The following is a 15,945-nucleotide window of genomic DNA, read 5'->3' on the forward strand; positions in this document are numbered from 1 at the left end:
AGGAAACCATTTACTATGCTGGGTGGTAACCATATAACCAAGTTTTGGCACCTGGTAGATTAGTGGGTAATTATTGCACTCCAATTGGATTGAGCCAGTGAAGGTTTATATCCAAGGGATGGTTGGGGTGTATTGCTCATGTAATGCCACTCGGATGAGTGAGGCTGGTCACTCTCATCTTAAATGTCAGGACCAACTGCCTAGCTCCGGGCTCCTATGCTTCTCATGGGGCAGCGTAGGAATGGATGATGGATGGATAGACGATAATTTAAAAAATCATCATCATCATCTAATCCTATGTTGCCCCACAAGGAGCATGGGAGCTCAGGGCTAGGCAGGTTGGTCCTGGCATTTAAGATGAGAGTGACCAGCCTCACTTATCCTTGAGTGGCATTACATGAGCACTATACCCCAACCATCCCTTGGATATAAATTTTCACAGGTTCAGTCCAATTGGAGCGCATTAATTACTCACTAAACCACCGAGGCTCCATAATTTGGTTTATGGTCACCACCCAGCGTAGTAAGTGGCTCCCTGGTGTACAGGAAACATAACAAGTATTGTGACAACTGTAATGTGTAATAATAATAATAATAATAATAATAATAATGATTGTGGTAGGTGGTGGCGCTCACCATCCACTCACTTGATGTAGTGCTGCTCTTGGGTGTCTGCCCTTTCCTCTCTTCCATCTTTCTTTCCTTCCATCGATTTCTGTCTTTCTTTCCTTCATTCTTTCCATGTCCTTCTGCCTACGAGTGACTTTACACTCCCTCTTCTGTCTTTCTTTCCTTCATTCTTTCCTTTTCCTTCTGCCTGTGGGTGACTCTACACTGAGTGACAAGCCAAATGGTTTCCTGTACACCAGGAAACCATTTACTATGCTGGGTGGTAACCATATAGCCAAATTTTGGCACCTGGTGGTTTAGTGGGTAATTATTGCGTTCCAGTTGGATTGTGCCGGTGAAGGTTTATATCCAAGGGGTGGTTGGAGTTGATTGCTCACGTAATGCCACTCAGGGATGAGTGAGGCTGGTCACTCTCATCTTAAATGTCAAGACCAACTGCCTAGCCCCAGGCTCCTACGCTCCTCATGGGGCAATGTAGGATTAGATGATGGATGGATGGATGGATGGATAATAATAATAACAATAATCATTCATTCATTCATCATCTAATCCTGTGTTGCCCCATGAAGAGCCTAGGAGCCCAGGGCTAGGCAAGTTGGTCCTGACATTTAAGGTGAGAGTGACCAACCTCACTCATCCCTGAGTGGCATTACCTGAGCAGTAAGCCCTAACCACCCTTTGGATATAAACCTGCACCTGCTCAATCTGATTGAAGCATCTTAATTATATACTCACTAAACCACAAGGTGCCATAATTTGGTTATGTGGTTACCACTCAGCATTGTAAATGGTTTCCTGGTGTACAGGATACCATTTGGCATGTCACTTAATAATAATTATTATAATAATAATTCACTCTCATCTTAAATGTTGGGACCAACTGCCTAGCCCTGGGTTCCTACATTCCTCATGGGGCAATGTAGGATTGGATGATGGATGGATGGATAATAATAATAATAATGGGGTGGTAGGTGGTGGCAACCATCATCCACTCACTTGATGTAGTGCTGCCTACTACTTCCTTCACCTTTATCACTTTTTTTTTTTTTCTTTTTTTTTCTTTTTTCACCATCATCCACTCACTTGATGTTGTGCTGCTTACTTCTGTCTTCACCATTATGACGCTTTTTCTGTGTCTGCCCTCTTCTCTTCCTATTTCTTTCATCGTTCCTGTCACATTTTATTTCTCCTCTTTCTATTTCCGGTGGCTTTACATTGAGTGACAAGCCTAATGGTTTCCTGTAAGCCGGGAAATCATTTACAAGGCTGGGTGGTAACCATATAGTAACCAACCCATACGTGTCCCCTACGTGTCAGCAAGTGGGTTGGCAGAGGGTTAATGCCCCTCCCTGTAAAACAGCTAACTTAAAGACTAATGGCCACTCCTTACGGGATTATGGCATCTGGCAATAGATAGATAATAATGATAACAATAATAATAATAATGATAAAAACAATAATTTACTTCTATTCCTGCCTACCACTTCAGTCAGTTCTCTCGTTTACTACTTCACTCATACTTTTTCACATATCATTATATCTTCCAATAACTCGCTTTCATTTCTATTCATGTTTCGTGGGAGAGTATCCAGTGATTCTCTGATACTTATATCCATTTATATTTAAAGTGGGAATGTCCACTCTGGATCTGGCTATGTAATGCTGCTGCTGGTGGCGGTGGCAGCATAATAATAATAATAATAATAATAGTGTGTGTGTGTGCGCCAACACAAGATCGTGCAAGCAGAGTGAGAGAAGAGTTCTGGACAAATGTGGAAGTGTGCATGGAAAAGTTTGGAAGGAATGAGAGAGTGTTTTTGATTGGTGATATAACTGGTAAAGTAGGGAATGTGAAGGTGGATGGAATAGTTGGTGAGTGGGGTGTGCCTGCTGAGATAGATGAGAATGGCAGTGTGTTAGTGGACATTTGTGCTGGGAGGGGGTTGGTGATAGCCAATACCCTCTTCAGGCACAAAATGATCCACAGGTATACATGGTGAGTGATGAGAAGGGTGGGTGGTGAACTGAATGAAAGGAAGGCAATGATTGATGATGTGTGTGTGGATGAAAGGATGCGAAAATGTGTAATGGATGCAAGAGTTTATAGAGGTTGGGGGAGTGGACTTTCTGACCACTACTTGGTGGTGGCCTGAATCAAGGTCCAATTAGAATGGAGAAATAGAAGAAGGGAAGGAAGGGAAGAAGGTGTATTTCTAAGGAGAGTGGAAAGGTTACAAGAGGATGAGAAAAAGGCAGAGTATAAGAGAGAAGTGGAGGAACGATTGGGCAAATATGAATTGGAGCAGATGGGGGACGTGGAAGGTGTGTGCAGGATATTTACAGAAGAAATATGTCCAGCATGTGATGTGGATTGTGGGATGAAGAGAAGATGGAGGGGTGTGCAAGGAACAGCGTGGTGGAATGAAGAGGTGAGACAGGCTGTGGCACAAAAGAAGAAAGCATACAATGATTGGATGAGAAATAGGGGCGTGGAAGAAGTTGAGAGGCGGAAGAGAGAGTTATATGTAGAAAGAAAGAGGGAGGTGAAAAGATTAGGAAGAGAGAGTAAGAAGAGAGCGGTTGAGGAATTTGGAAGGAACTTGAGTGCAAAGTGGAGGGACTGTAAGAAAATGTTTTGGAAAGAGGTGAAAAGAGTAAGACAGGGTGGAAGTGAAGTTAGCAGGGGAATGAAAGATAAAAATGGTAGATTACTAGTGGAGAAGGGAGAAAAAGTGAGCAGATGGAGAGAACACTTTAACCCTTACACCGCGGGCATGTTTACCAATGTTTTGCGTGTCCCGCGGGGTTATTTGGGCTCCGACAGACTCTCAAAAAATATTGCCAAAAATCAGTTATTAGTCCTAGAATATTAAAATTAGATATGCTTATGGCACATACCTTCAGCTTTCTCCTGGAATGTTTGTTGAGCCTTCGTCGGTTACCGTAGGACTTGTGGAGACCTCTGAAGTTGGGTAACGAAGTCTCCACTTTACACTTCCCGACAACCCGTAATATGATTACCACAGCCAGATATTAACACTGTAAACACTACTCTATGATTTTCAAGTAGTTTGGGATCCATACTCCAAAAAAAAAAAACACTGTGAAAGCAATGAAAATTACGTGCGCGTCTGACCGTCGCACTTGCGCTAGTTCGCTCTTGGTACTCTGTCATTTATTATTCATAAAACCCCTCACACTTTATATTTCTATTACTATATCACACATATATATATCTGGAGTTTTTCTCCATAATTTTTCTTCAGTAGTATTAGTTTATTGTCACGGAAGTCATCCAATTTTTCATTCAGTAAAATACGTAGAGAGCCATGGATTCACTTTCACTGTTATAACATAAAGTATTTGTACTCATATTCTTATATTACTAATTACTTACATTACTATTTACATTTTCTATTGTATTTTCAATATTTACCATTCTATTTCACTTACACTATGTTAGTCACTGTCACTTTCAGTAAGATAAAACTATAGTACACTGTTCAATCATATGTACTGAACATCCATTGCCTTCACTTGCTATTTACACATTATTTACACATTATTTACACATTATTCTCCTTTCCCACTTGCACTTTTAGAACTGCTTCTGGCTGTGGTAATCAAAGAAGCAGGTAACACAGAGGGGAACCTGGCACTTAGCGCACTGCCAAGAGGTGCGTTTGTGCTCAGGTGTGCGGCGGGTGGTATGTGCACACACCTGACACCTGCGGATTCGAGCCTTCCTTTTACCTGTGGCAGGCATTAGCTCCAGTCTGTGCCGATCCATATATGCCCTCTGCTCAAGTCGGTTGGGAAGTGTTACTGGGTGGCGCCTTGGAGTTGCTGCTGTCACCCTACCATATCTTTCCAGCAGCTGCTGGACACAAGTCCTGGCGAACAACCTCAGGGAGAAGGACTTGGGTGGCTTGACCTTCATCTTGTACAGGATGAAGGCGTTCAGCATCGTCATATCTATGAGATGCAGAAAAACTTTCCTGTACCACCTAGTATTCTTCCTGAGGCAGTCGATCTCACCAATCATCATGTCAGACTTGTCCACCAGCCGCATGTTGATATTGTAGTCTAACACAGCATCAGGTTTCATCACAGGTTCGCCTGTCCTACGGTCGACCTTCCCACTGTCTGTCATTTCCCCCTTATGTATGGTGGTGAGCATGTGCACGATCCTCTTGTCATGCCACTGTATTGCCAGCATCTTCTCAGACTTGCGTAGGTGCACGTCTCCTCACTGCGAGGTTCCTGCCTCTGTGAATTTAGGGAAGTGGGCACGATTACTTTTGACAGTGCCGCAGGAGCCAATGCCGTGCTCTGAAAGGTATTTGGCAAGTTTCGGTGCTGTATAATAGTTGTCTGTATACAGCACATGATTCCCACCAAAATACTTTTCAAGGAGCACTTCCACTACACAGCCTGAGAAGCCAAGGGGGTGTGTTTTATCCAGATCAACAGTGCTGGCTGAATAAATGACGAAGTCAAGGATGTACCCCGTCTTACAGTCGCACAGTACAAAGAACTTAATTCCAAAGCAATGGCGTTTGCTTGGAATGTACTGTACAAACCGAAGACGTCCTCTGAACAAAACCAAGGATTCGTCAATGACAGCCTTCTGAAAGGGATGGAAGAATGACATAAACTTATCCTTCATTCTGCTCAGAATCTCCCGGATCTTCTAGAGTGGGTCGGTTTGGGAAGGTACATCGTTGTCGGCAAAGTGCAGGTGTCCCATGATGTTCCGGAAGCGATCTCTGGCCATGTACTTATTGAAGGTGGGTGAGGGTAGTAAGAGGTCCATGGACCAGTATTCTTCCAACTCATGCTTCTTGGAGTGTGGCATGAGGGCAAAGAACACATACAGCTCCTGCACTCCCAGCATGGACCAGTGTTGCATCTTGGCTGCACCTGTACCACTTGCAGCACGTTGTGATTCATACCTGTTGGTCTCATCACATATGTGCTGCATGACTTCGTCATCTAGGAAGGCCAAAAGGTAGTCCACACACTCAGCATTATCGTCAAGAGTGAAGGCAGGCTGTACTCCTGAGGAGCTCTCATCAAACACTAAATGTTCTGGCACAAAATCGGACCCTTCCGTCCACGCGAAGGCGTCCAGGATTCCCTGTCGTGGCGGTGTAGGGTGGGTGAGGGTGGTGGGTGGCTGTGAGGCAGATTTACCCCGTTCAAGGTCACTCGCACTGACCCTTGGTTGCCGTACAGCACTAGCAGCCCTTACTCTAGTACCAACTCTACTTTTACTAGTCCGGGATTTACCTCTTCCTCTACGGCCTGCCTTCACTGTTGATGCTGGTGGTGACTCCGACGACGAAGACTCCGGAGATAACTCAGCAGACGAAGAGGAAGAAATGAGTGAAGTGGGGCTTGGGGAACGGGGAGGTGAATCAACTCGGGACTCATGGCGGGCTGGGTCATGCGGGGGCATTGTTCTGGGGCTAACACGCCGCCTTTTCACTCCCTTCCCAAATTCCTTCCCTTGCTGCACTAACGGCTCCTTTCCCTTGGAGCTAGGGATAACTTCCGACACTGAAGCACTCGTACTAGCACTTTCTGGCACGATTACCTCAACCGGCTCATCACACGATTCACCCGAATCATCAAAATCACTATCCATCATCACCATAGACAATTCTGCTAGTTCATGTGCCACTGCAGAGTCACTAAGTCCTTTCCTGCTTCCCTCACGACTTTTTATGGGTGTAGAGGTCACGGGGCCCTTTGCAATGGGCGCAGAAGGGGCAGAAATGGCAGGGCGCGAGTGCGACATGGTTTGACCACAGCGGAGGACAAGGAACTAAATGCCGCGGCTTATCTGAGAAGGCAAGGGTTGACAATGACACTGAGGCTGACAGCTGCTAATTTACATGCTAATATATTATTGGTAGAAAATCTCGGCAATACATAAAGAAATAGGTAGTTCCAGGTGAATGTAAATGTCACTTAGGCTTCTCCTTTCCTTTCTGATATATATTTTTATTACAGACATAGATTACAAGGCATAATTCAAAGGGGAAATTACCGTGGTAATGTAGCGAATGAATGCACGTGAGGTGTTGTCACGTGATAATTAGCCAATTCCTGGTGTATAACACTATCACTTACCTTATTTTTTTTTGGTATATATTATTTTGTATAAGTATAGGGCATAGGGCTTATTTCAATGGATGAAATCTGTGGAAAAATCCAGGGGAGATTTGCTTAGCGCAGCGCGGCCTCGGAGGTGAGAGGACAGGGTAATGGAGGGCAGGTAGGGAGGGGAGTCAGGAAGGGGGGAAAATCACTAAAATGTCAACAATGGATGGGAGTACAGATGAGATTTGGAGTGCTGACTAGTGTTGGACATTGGCAGTAGTGATAGATGATACAAGCCACCACTTGAAAGCCCGGGATAATTAAAAATAACACAGAATCATAAAAGTGACGCCCCGCGGTATGATCCATTGCGCCCAAGCGTCACGAAAGTGACACCCCGCGGTTAAGGGGTTAAGGAATTGTTGAACATAGAGGATGGAAGTAATGCGAGTATAAGTGGCTGGGGAATGGCTGGGAGAAGGAGGGAGGTGAGAAGACAGGAAGAAATCAGTAGGATAGAAGTTGTGGAAACAATGAAGAAAGTTAAATTGGGGAAAGCCTCAGGAATTGATGGAGTGTGTAGTGAAATGGTGAAGTATGGGGGAGAGATAGTAGTAGAATGGATGTGGAAAATGTGCAGATGGGCCTGGGAGGAAGGTAGAGTCCCGGAGGATTGAAAGTCAGATATAATTATTCCCTTGTACAAAGGAAAAGGGGAAAAAGAAGTGTGTGGTAATCATAGGGGCATCTGTCTTCTTAGTATAATAGGAAAAGTGTATGGTAGGATACTTATTGACAGAGTTAGAGAAAGAACAGAGGAATTAGTTGGAGAAGAACAGGGAGGCTTTAGGAAGGGAAGAGGTTATGTAGATCAGATATTCATTCTTAGAACTTTAGTGGAAAAGTTTCTAGAGAAGGGAAAGAAGTTGTATGCGGCTTTCATGGATTTGGAGAAAGCATATGACAGGGTGGATAGACAAGGATTGTGGAAAGTATTAAGAATATATGGAGTAGATGGGAAGTTGTTGAATGCTGTGAAGAGGATGTATGATGGTGGTAAGGCTGCAGTGCATGTGGATGGTGAACTGAGTGAATTTTTCTCTTTGAAGGTTGGGTTGAAACAGGGATGTGTCATGTCTCCATGGTTGTTCAATCTGTACATGGATGGGGTAATAAAAGAGGTACAAGGTAGGGTAGTTGATGTCGGAGTGGCCCTGGTGAGAGAGGGTAGTGTTTGGAAACTCCCTGTACTGTTGTTTGCAGATGATACTGAGTTGTTGAGTGAAGACGAAGGAGAGCTGCAAGGCTTGGTGGATGAGTTTGGGAGAGTGTGTAAGAAATGGAATCTAAAGGTGAATGTAGGAAAGGGTAAAATGATGGTCTTTGAGAGAGATGAAGTCAGTGAATGTACAGCGAGATTGGATGGTGAGGAATTGGAAAATGTGAGTACGTTTAAGTACTGTACTTGGGTAGTGTGATGAGTAAGGATGGAGGTGTGGAGGTTGAAGTGCTTGAGAGGGTACAGCAGGGAAGAAAGGTTGCTGGTTCCTTGAAAGCGGTGATAAGAAGCAGGGAAGTGAGCGTGGAAGTGAAAAAGTTACTACATGACAGTATTGTGATACCAACTCTAATGTATGGAAGTGAAGCTTGGACGTTGCTGGAAGGACACAAGTCAAGAGTGAGAGCAGCGGAAATGAGTTATTTAAGAGGAGCCTGTGGAGTCACACGGAGAGACAGGCTGACAAATGAGGATATAAATGAGCGTTGTGGTGTGGATGTGATAGGAAGTGTTAGGAGGAATACACTGAGGTGGTTTGGCCATGTGGAGAGGATGGAGGGTGAAAGACTGACGAAGAGAGTGTATGTGAATGAGGTGGAGGGGGGAAGAGGGAGGGGGAGGCCGAGGATGAGATGGAGGGTTTGGGGTGGGGAGGTACTGTATATGAGAAAGGGGGAGCGGGGCAGTGAAATGGCGGGGGACAGAGCAACGTGGGGGCAATTTGTTTGTGGCCACCCGGAATGGGATTGAGGCGCCTGGCAATAGATAGATAGATAGATAGTAATAATAATAGTAATAATAATAAGAATAATCTGGCCCTTTGTTCTCAGAAGTGCCAGTTCTTCCTCTAAGGAATTCACTAAAACACGACACACAGTTACCCTTTTACAGTTAAGAAATGTGACATCACTCTTATGCAGTACAGTCAGCACTCACATAATGCGTGATTCTATAGCACAAAACACATAATGCAGGAGGCAAAATTTTATGTCCAAATTTAGTCACAGCGTGAAAATGATGGACATTATGTGGGCGGAGGAAGCTGCCTATTTTTTTTTTTTTAACACCGTACTATGCGACAGTGATAGACATAATGTGGCCAAAGGCCCCAAATTATGGTTCAAACAGCCATAACGCAGCAAACAAGGGTCATAACGCAGTGGGAACGGACACAATGCAGCCAGTAGTAGTCATAGTGCGGGTTTCATCTAGTAATCATAGTGCGGGTTGCATCATCCTGTGACGTATGGCTGTCACGTGTCTGTGTGGGGTGTCGTCATGGCCAGCTGAGCATTCCTACTCTATTTGAGCCTACCCTTTCCTCACCCTCTGGCTGCACACATGCTCTGTGTGATCTCCGTGACCATTAGGAATCCTGCCCTGCCTCGGAACCCCACTCCTCTTCCCCCCCAGCAAGCCCGAAACTTCTTCCATTCAATGTGAGGAATCCTCCAGTGTTTGTATGTAATGAATTTTTTTTAGGTGGGTAAATGACCTGGAAAAAAAGACTGAAAATTGCCCCAAATGGTGAATGTAGGACCGGCTTAGGTGCCATGAAGCCCTTTAACATGTAAACATTTGGCCGTATGATGTGGAAATCTCATAAAGCGGGAGCTTCAGGGTACAATATTCCCGAGTTATGTGAGCACTGACTGTACTCAGTTTCAGCTGAGAGTATCCAGCTCATCAGATTTCATGTCATATACTGTACTGTATTGAGAGGGTATGCAGCCATTCTAACAACACATTCTGATTTCAGGTCATGTTTCGAGTGGGAGTATCCAGTGCGAAGCACCTTAGCCTTTATTGGATTTATGGTGGGCACATACTACTTTGAACCCTACATGGTGCCCATCATTCTACTCATTGTCTTCCTCAGAAACTACATAGTAAGTGTGTTAATTGGTGAGGTGATTATTAATGTTCATTGTCAGACACACTGAACATGCCTAACACCGCACACTTTTCATATTACGCAGCACTCATCAAACATCGTACCACTTACAGTAAAAGTCCTATTATTCGGCAGCTGATTGTTCGGTAGATCCGACATTTCGGCAGTTTTGAGAAATAGTCCCATTTACGAAAATCACTGATTGTTCGGCAGATGTCCGGAATCATCTCGGCAGTCTAGGAAGTGTTATCTGTGGCTTGTAGGCCTAATGTTTCATTACACTTCTGTATGTTCACTAATTTCTATATTTTTATTCAGATTCAGGTATAGTACTGTATTGATTACAATATTGCACAGTATCATACACTACAGTAACCACCCCCACCAAATTAGCGAGGGTTACGTTCCAAGCCCCCACGCTAATTCTTGAAATTCATTCTTGATGCCTTCCTGAAAATGACACCGGTAATTGAGTAGCCCATGAACCACTGACACTGTAATACATTACCCATAAATAAATGTTGCTTGTTAAATCAGTTTCCCCGTTGTTTTTAGCTGTACAGCTGTGACAGCTCTAGTATTTTTATTCCTCAGCATAATGGAGGAAGGGACCGTCCTGTTTAACTGAACCTAACCTAACCGAGTTTAACTGTACCTTATAATTTAACCAAACCTAACCTAACCTAAAGTCAGAAAAATACTTAAAAATAAACTGGAGGAATATGAATTGCTAAGGTCTCTCTGATGAAAGTTAAACGTACATTTAGTGCTCATTCTTTTGTTTGTTTTTGTGCTTAACGTGAAAGAGAGAGCATTGATGCAAACAGTAATATATCCCATTAATCCTTTAATAACCTCCGGCACTGAACAACCTTTTACAGTACCGATGTCAGTGATGTTAAGTTAGTGTGAGCTGTAAAGAAAACTGAACAATTATGGGGAGGGAACGAAGGTCAGTGGTATGTTTACATGACTACGCTACGATTCCAAGCAGTTAGGCGGTCGGTTAATCTCAGATGTTTTTGCCCATTTGGTAAATACACCGTAACTTTATCAATCTTTCCGTGACTCATAGCGAATCATAGCATGGGTTTAGGAAGCTAAATTACACATTGCTAGGTGAGCCAGACGATTATCTTCCCATCTTTAAGAAAAATAAATTGATTTCAGAAGAATGGAAGAACTTTACGTACTCAGAAAGGGATTTAATTTCTTCCATTTTCTTATAAGATGTGAAGATAATCGTCTGGCGCACCTAGAAATGTGTTATTTAGCTCCCTAAACCCATGCTATGATTCGCTATGATTGACTGGAGAATTGATAAAGTTACGGTGCATTTACCAAATTGGCGAAAACATCTGAGATTAACTGACCCCCTGACTACTTGGAATCGTAGCATAGAGTCGTGTAAACATACCAGTGACCTTCGTTCCATTCCCATAATTGTTCACAGTTTTTCCATAGCTCACTAACTCGACATCGGTACTTTAAAGGGTTGTTCAATGTCGGAGGTTATTAAGGGGTTCATGGAATACATTACTGTTTCCATCAGTACTCTCCTTTCACATGTAAAAAAAAAAAAAAACGAGCAAAAGAGTGAGTGCTAAATGTAATTTATGACTTTCATCAGAAAGACCTTACCAGTTCAGATCCCTTTATTTTATGTAATTTTCCGACTATTTTATTTTGTTTGGAAAAAGTACTGTATACAGTACTCACTCCAAACATATTTGTAATAATATAAGTAGTGATGAGTTCACCAATACAAGTGATGTACTGAGCTGGTAGGTAATATTCCGTATCATTTCGGCCATCCAGGAAATGTTATCTGACTTGTAGGCCTACTGTGTCATTACCCTTGTATATGGTCACTAATATATATATATATATATATATATATATATATATATATATTTCAGATTCAGGTATAGTACTGTATTGATTGCAGTATTGTACAGTATACAGTACTCTCTCCAAACACAGTTGTAATACCGTACCGTAAGTGGTGATAAGTGTTCACCAATATATTTAAGGTACTGAGTGGGTAGGTTTTTGATTATTCGGCAAATCTAATTTCTCGGCATCATCCTGGTCCCATAGATGCCGAATAATGGGACTTGTACTGTACTTCACATATTACGCTGCGCACATCATATACCACATCACACACCACATTTTACAGTATACCTCTTATGCCACATACTTAACAAATCACACAGTATACTTAATATATCTGTCGTAAAGAGTAACCCCCTCACTATGGTGACATGTTTTGTTGTTTATTACTGCAATTTTGTTCAGCTGTAGGGAGACTTCTTGTGAAGGGGATGTGAAAGCTATACCTAACCTCGCTCATTCAAAATCATCTCGCCATAGCTGAACATAATGATTCATTGGTTGAAAGGAAAAGATGGAATTTCAAGTACTGTATTAGATTAAAAGGGTTAAACACAAGATATTATATTATCCCCTCTGGTATGCAATTCTCCAGCCTTAACTAACCCCTGGGATGCAAAAACAGGCCTATTTTATTCTCAAAGGTTAAAAGTTTTAAGCCCTCTCAAAGGTTAAAAGTTTTATACCCAGTTTATAGAGCTTGAATTTACACACCTGAAAATGCAAACCCCACCCTCCTAGACCCGATAGTTACTGAGGTATGACCTGTCAGAGTAGATAATAGTTACCCATCGTGGCCCAGGTGAGAAAGAAAATACACTGCTTGCACCCATTTTCTTTTCAAAAATACAAAGATCGCCAAAATAAATATTTTTTGGTGTGCATTGATGTTATAAACCATTGTAAAGTGCTTAAAAAAAAATAAAATGGTCATGAACCCCCCCAAAAATATGATAAATAATAAAAGCAGTAACTGTATTGTGCTTATCCGAAGGCGAAGACATGAATAAAGTACAGGTAACGATTCAAAACACGTACCATAAAGCATAAAAATTATGCAAAATATTTGAGGCCAGTGGGGGGGGAAAGATACTCCGTGCTAGAGGGTGGGAGGTGGGGGTGGGGGGTGGGAGTAAGTCCAGGAGGGGGTGTATTGGGATGGAGGGATGGGTGGAGACCACCACCAAACACAAAGGGAGGGCCCCAGTGGAGTACAGGGACGTGGAGAGAGGGTTACGGGGGAAATACCCTCTCCCCAGATGAGGGGGGGGGGACATGGGGGAGATCCACATTGGAGTGGTGGAGGATGCATGAGGGAGGAGTGATGGTGGTGGTGGTGGTAAAAACAGAGGGAGGTAGGGTAGTAACAACGTAGTGGGGTAGAGGTACGCAGCAAGAGGGAGATGTAGGGGTACACCCCCACCACCTAGGTATAGGCAATGTCCAGATCAGTAGAGAGGTGGTCCACTGTCCCACTGGATTTGGGTCCGAATCCCAGCTGAGGCAGGGAAGAGATTAAGGATTTGAATTTTGTTACAGTAGTCTTTACTGATGTACTATAAAACCTCCCAACATAACGTAATAAAAGCATCCCCACTATACCAATATACCAGTCCTCTATGTGACAGCCCTAGAATGGACAGTAGGCGTTAGCATGAAAGTGGTGACATGTAGGAAGTGTATGATGTGTAGAAGGTTTGCTGGACTTTGGGGAAAAAGCTCTGAAGCCAGTGCCTAGTGTTAGAAAAAAAAAAAAAAAAGTTTGCCAACACTTGAAAAGTGCCAAAAAAAAAAAAAGTTTGCCAACACTTGAAAAGTGCCAAAAAAAAAAAAAAGTTTGCCAACACTTGAAAAGTGCCAGGTAGACTCGGCTTCTCTGCATGGCAGTACAGGTAGGACCTTGTATACAGTCAGGTCACAGTGCTGAAAAAACAAATGTAAAGTGAAGTATAGTATCATAAGTCAGCATGGTTATGACATGGGTTGAGTGATGATACATCAGGTGGCCAGCCAGAGTTATACCTATGTGACTTACCCAATCTTACTGAACTCCAAAACCAACTTCATAACCATGTAAAACACCACAGTATTTCCACAGAAATCATATAAAAACATATTGTAGGATAACACTGGATCACTGACTGATGCACTGTAGATCATTCTCCCATAGACCAGAGAACATGATAATGGACATTCAACAGTCACACCCTCTCTTCCCACCACACACTTTAGTCAGACCAGGAAAAAAGGCGTCCAATTTGGACACAGATATGGGGTCTCTGACAGTGGTTTAGAACCAGTAGATGCTGAGGCAGATGATGAAAATACCTACTGTAGAATGGCAACAGTGTCATCAAGGAGGCTTTGAGCATTGGCCATGAGGAGGAAAGATTGGTGACTGCAGCAGCTCTGGACACTATGATGCAAGAGGTGGAAGACTGTCGTGAGAATGGGTTCACCTCCTACTCCTCTGCAGGCACCATATACCCTACCTTAGGGTATGTGGCGTGAGCTGCACTTTCACGTACAGTACAGGAGTTTTGTCCTTTTTTTTTTTTTTTTCCCCCCGGGAGCTATCAAAATTGTGGTTATCATTAATATTAAATCATCTACAGTATCTGTTTATCTATCTATCTATAGCCAGATGCCATAATCCCATAAAGGGTGACCATTTGACATCTGAGTTAGGTGTTTTATGGGGAGGGTCACTATCTCTCCGTCAGCTCACTTGTTGACATGTAGGGAACATGCATGTGTTGGTTATATAATTACCACCCGGCATTGTAAATGGTTCCCTAGCTTACAGGAGACCATTTGGCTTGTCACTCAGTGTAAAGCCACCTGAAAAGAAAAGAAGAGTAAGGAAAAAATGACAGGAAAGATGGAAGAAATAAGAAGAGAAAAGGGAAGACACATCAAGTGAGTGGATGATTGGCACCACCACCCACCATGAAATATTAATCATGCTTCCATGATATATCTTTCATAATTATATGAAAGTTATGTAATGGTTGATGGGGGTGCTTCCTTCTTCTTCTTCTGTCTTTCTTTCCTTCATTCATTCCTCTTCTTTCTGTCTATGGGTGACTGTATACTAAGTGACAAACCAAATGGTTTTCTATAGACCAGAAAACCATTTACTACACTGGGTGGTAACCTTATGACCAAATTATGGCACCTGGTGATTTAGTGGGCAATTAAGGTGCTCCAATCGGATTGAGCAGTGCAGGTTTATATCCAAGGGGTTATTGGAGTTTATTGCTCACGAGTGAGGCTGTTCACTCTCATCTTAAATGTCAGGACCAACTTGCCTATCCCTGGGCTCCCATGCTCCTCGTGGGGCAACACTGGATTAGATGATGAATGAATGAATGAACATATTAACATGGACACTGGCAGTTGCCTATGCTGTCATCATTTTGGTAATTTGTCCTCCACATTTCATTATTCATAATCACTCTCCCAACCCATGAGAACATCACAGATGATATTCCAACAATGCAGTTTCACTCACCACTTCAGATAGATTTCAACAAAAGCTGGAATAGTGATGGTATATGATATCACTGCACTCACGCCATTGGCAGAAGAACAGATGGGGGAATGAAAGCTGTGCAGGTAGTGGCCATACAAAGCAGCCATGATTGACAGCTAACATTTAGTATATGCACCTCTTGGACAACAGTACTCTACTCCTTAATGGGGATCATTAAAACAGGATGAGGAGTTATATTTTTTAATTTGCACTTATTTAAGCAAAATATAATATACAATACCAGGAGACTGTATACTGGAGCCTTGCTTGTTTTCTTTTAGCTCCTGCTGAGCCACACACTGACTCCCTGTAGTGGTGGTGGGTAGAGTGAATCATACATTGCAGTTAATGATGATTTGTATTAACCCTTTCAGGTCTGAAATAGGTCCCAAGGTCACGTTTGAGTGATGCATTTTTTTTAAAAAAGTCAAGGTTTGCAAAAAAAAATATATATATATATCATATTCATGCACAAGGAAGTAATACACATCTGCCTATAAGACATTAGAGCTCTGCTCACTATACAAGTGCTGCAAAAATTATGGGAAGTCGTGTAGCAAGTGGTGTGTGGTAGCGTTTGGGTATTGCCATCTCGGTGGGTAG

The 15,945-nt window shown here is 42.8% G+C and overlaps 1 protein-coding gene across 1 annotated transcript in view; it reads left to right on the forward strand.

Moving 5' to 3' along the window:
* Positions 1-15,945, forward strand: part of Mctp (multiple C2 domain and transmembrane region protein) — a 674,963-nt gene that overhangs the window by 615,369 nt on the left and 43,649 nt on the right. Inside the window, exon 21 of the mRNA XM_080277510.1 lies at positions 9,777-9,906. Coding sequence (XP_080133636.1) covers positions 9,777-9,906 — 130 coding nt within the window. The remainder of the gene's footprint in view (positions 1-9,776; positions 9,907-15,945) is intronic.

The sequence above is a fragment of the Coenobita brevimanus genome, chromosome 70 (assembly GCF_032717465.1).
Source record: "Coenobita brevimanus isolate Jiangsu-jjx chromosome 70, ASM3271746v2, whole genome shotgun sequence".
Taxonomy (NCBI): domain Eukaryota; kingdom Metazoa; phylum Arthropoda; class Malacostraca; order Decapoda; family Coenobitidae; genus Coenobita; species Coenobita brevimanus.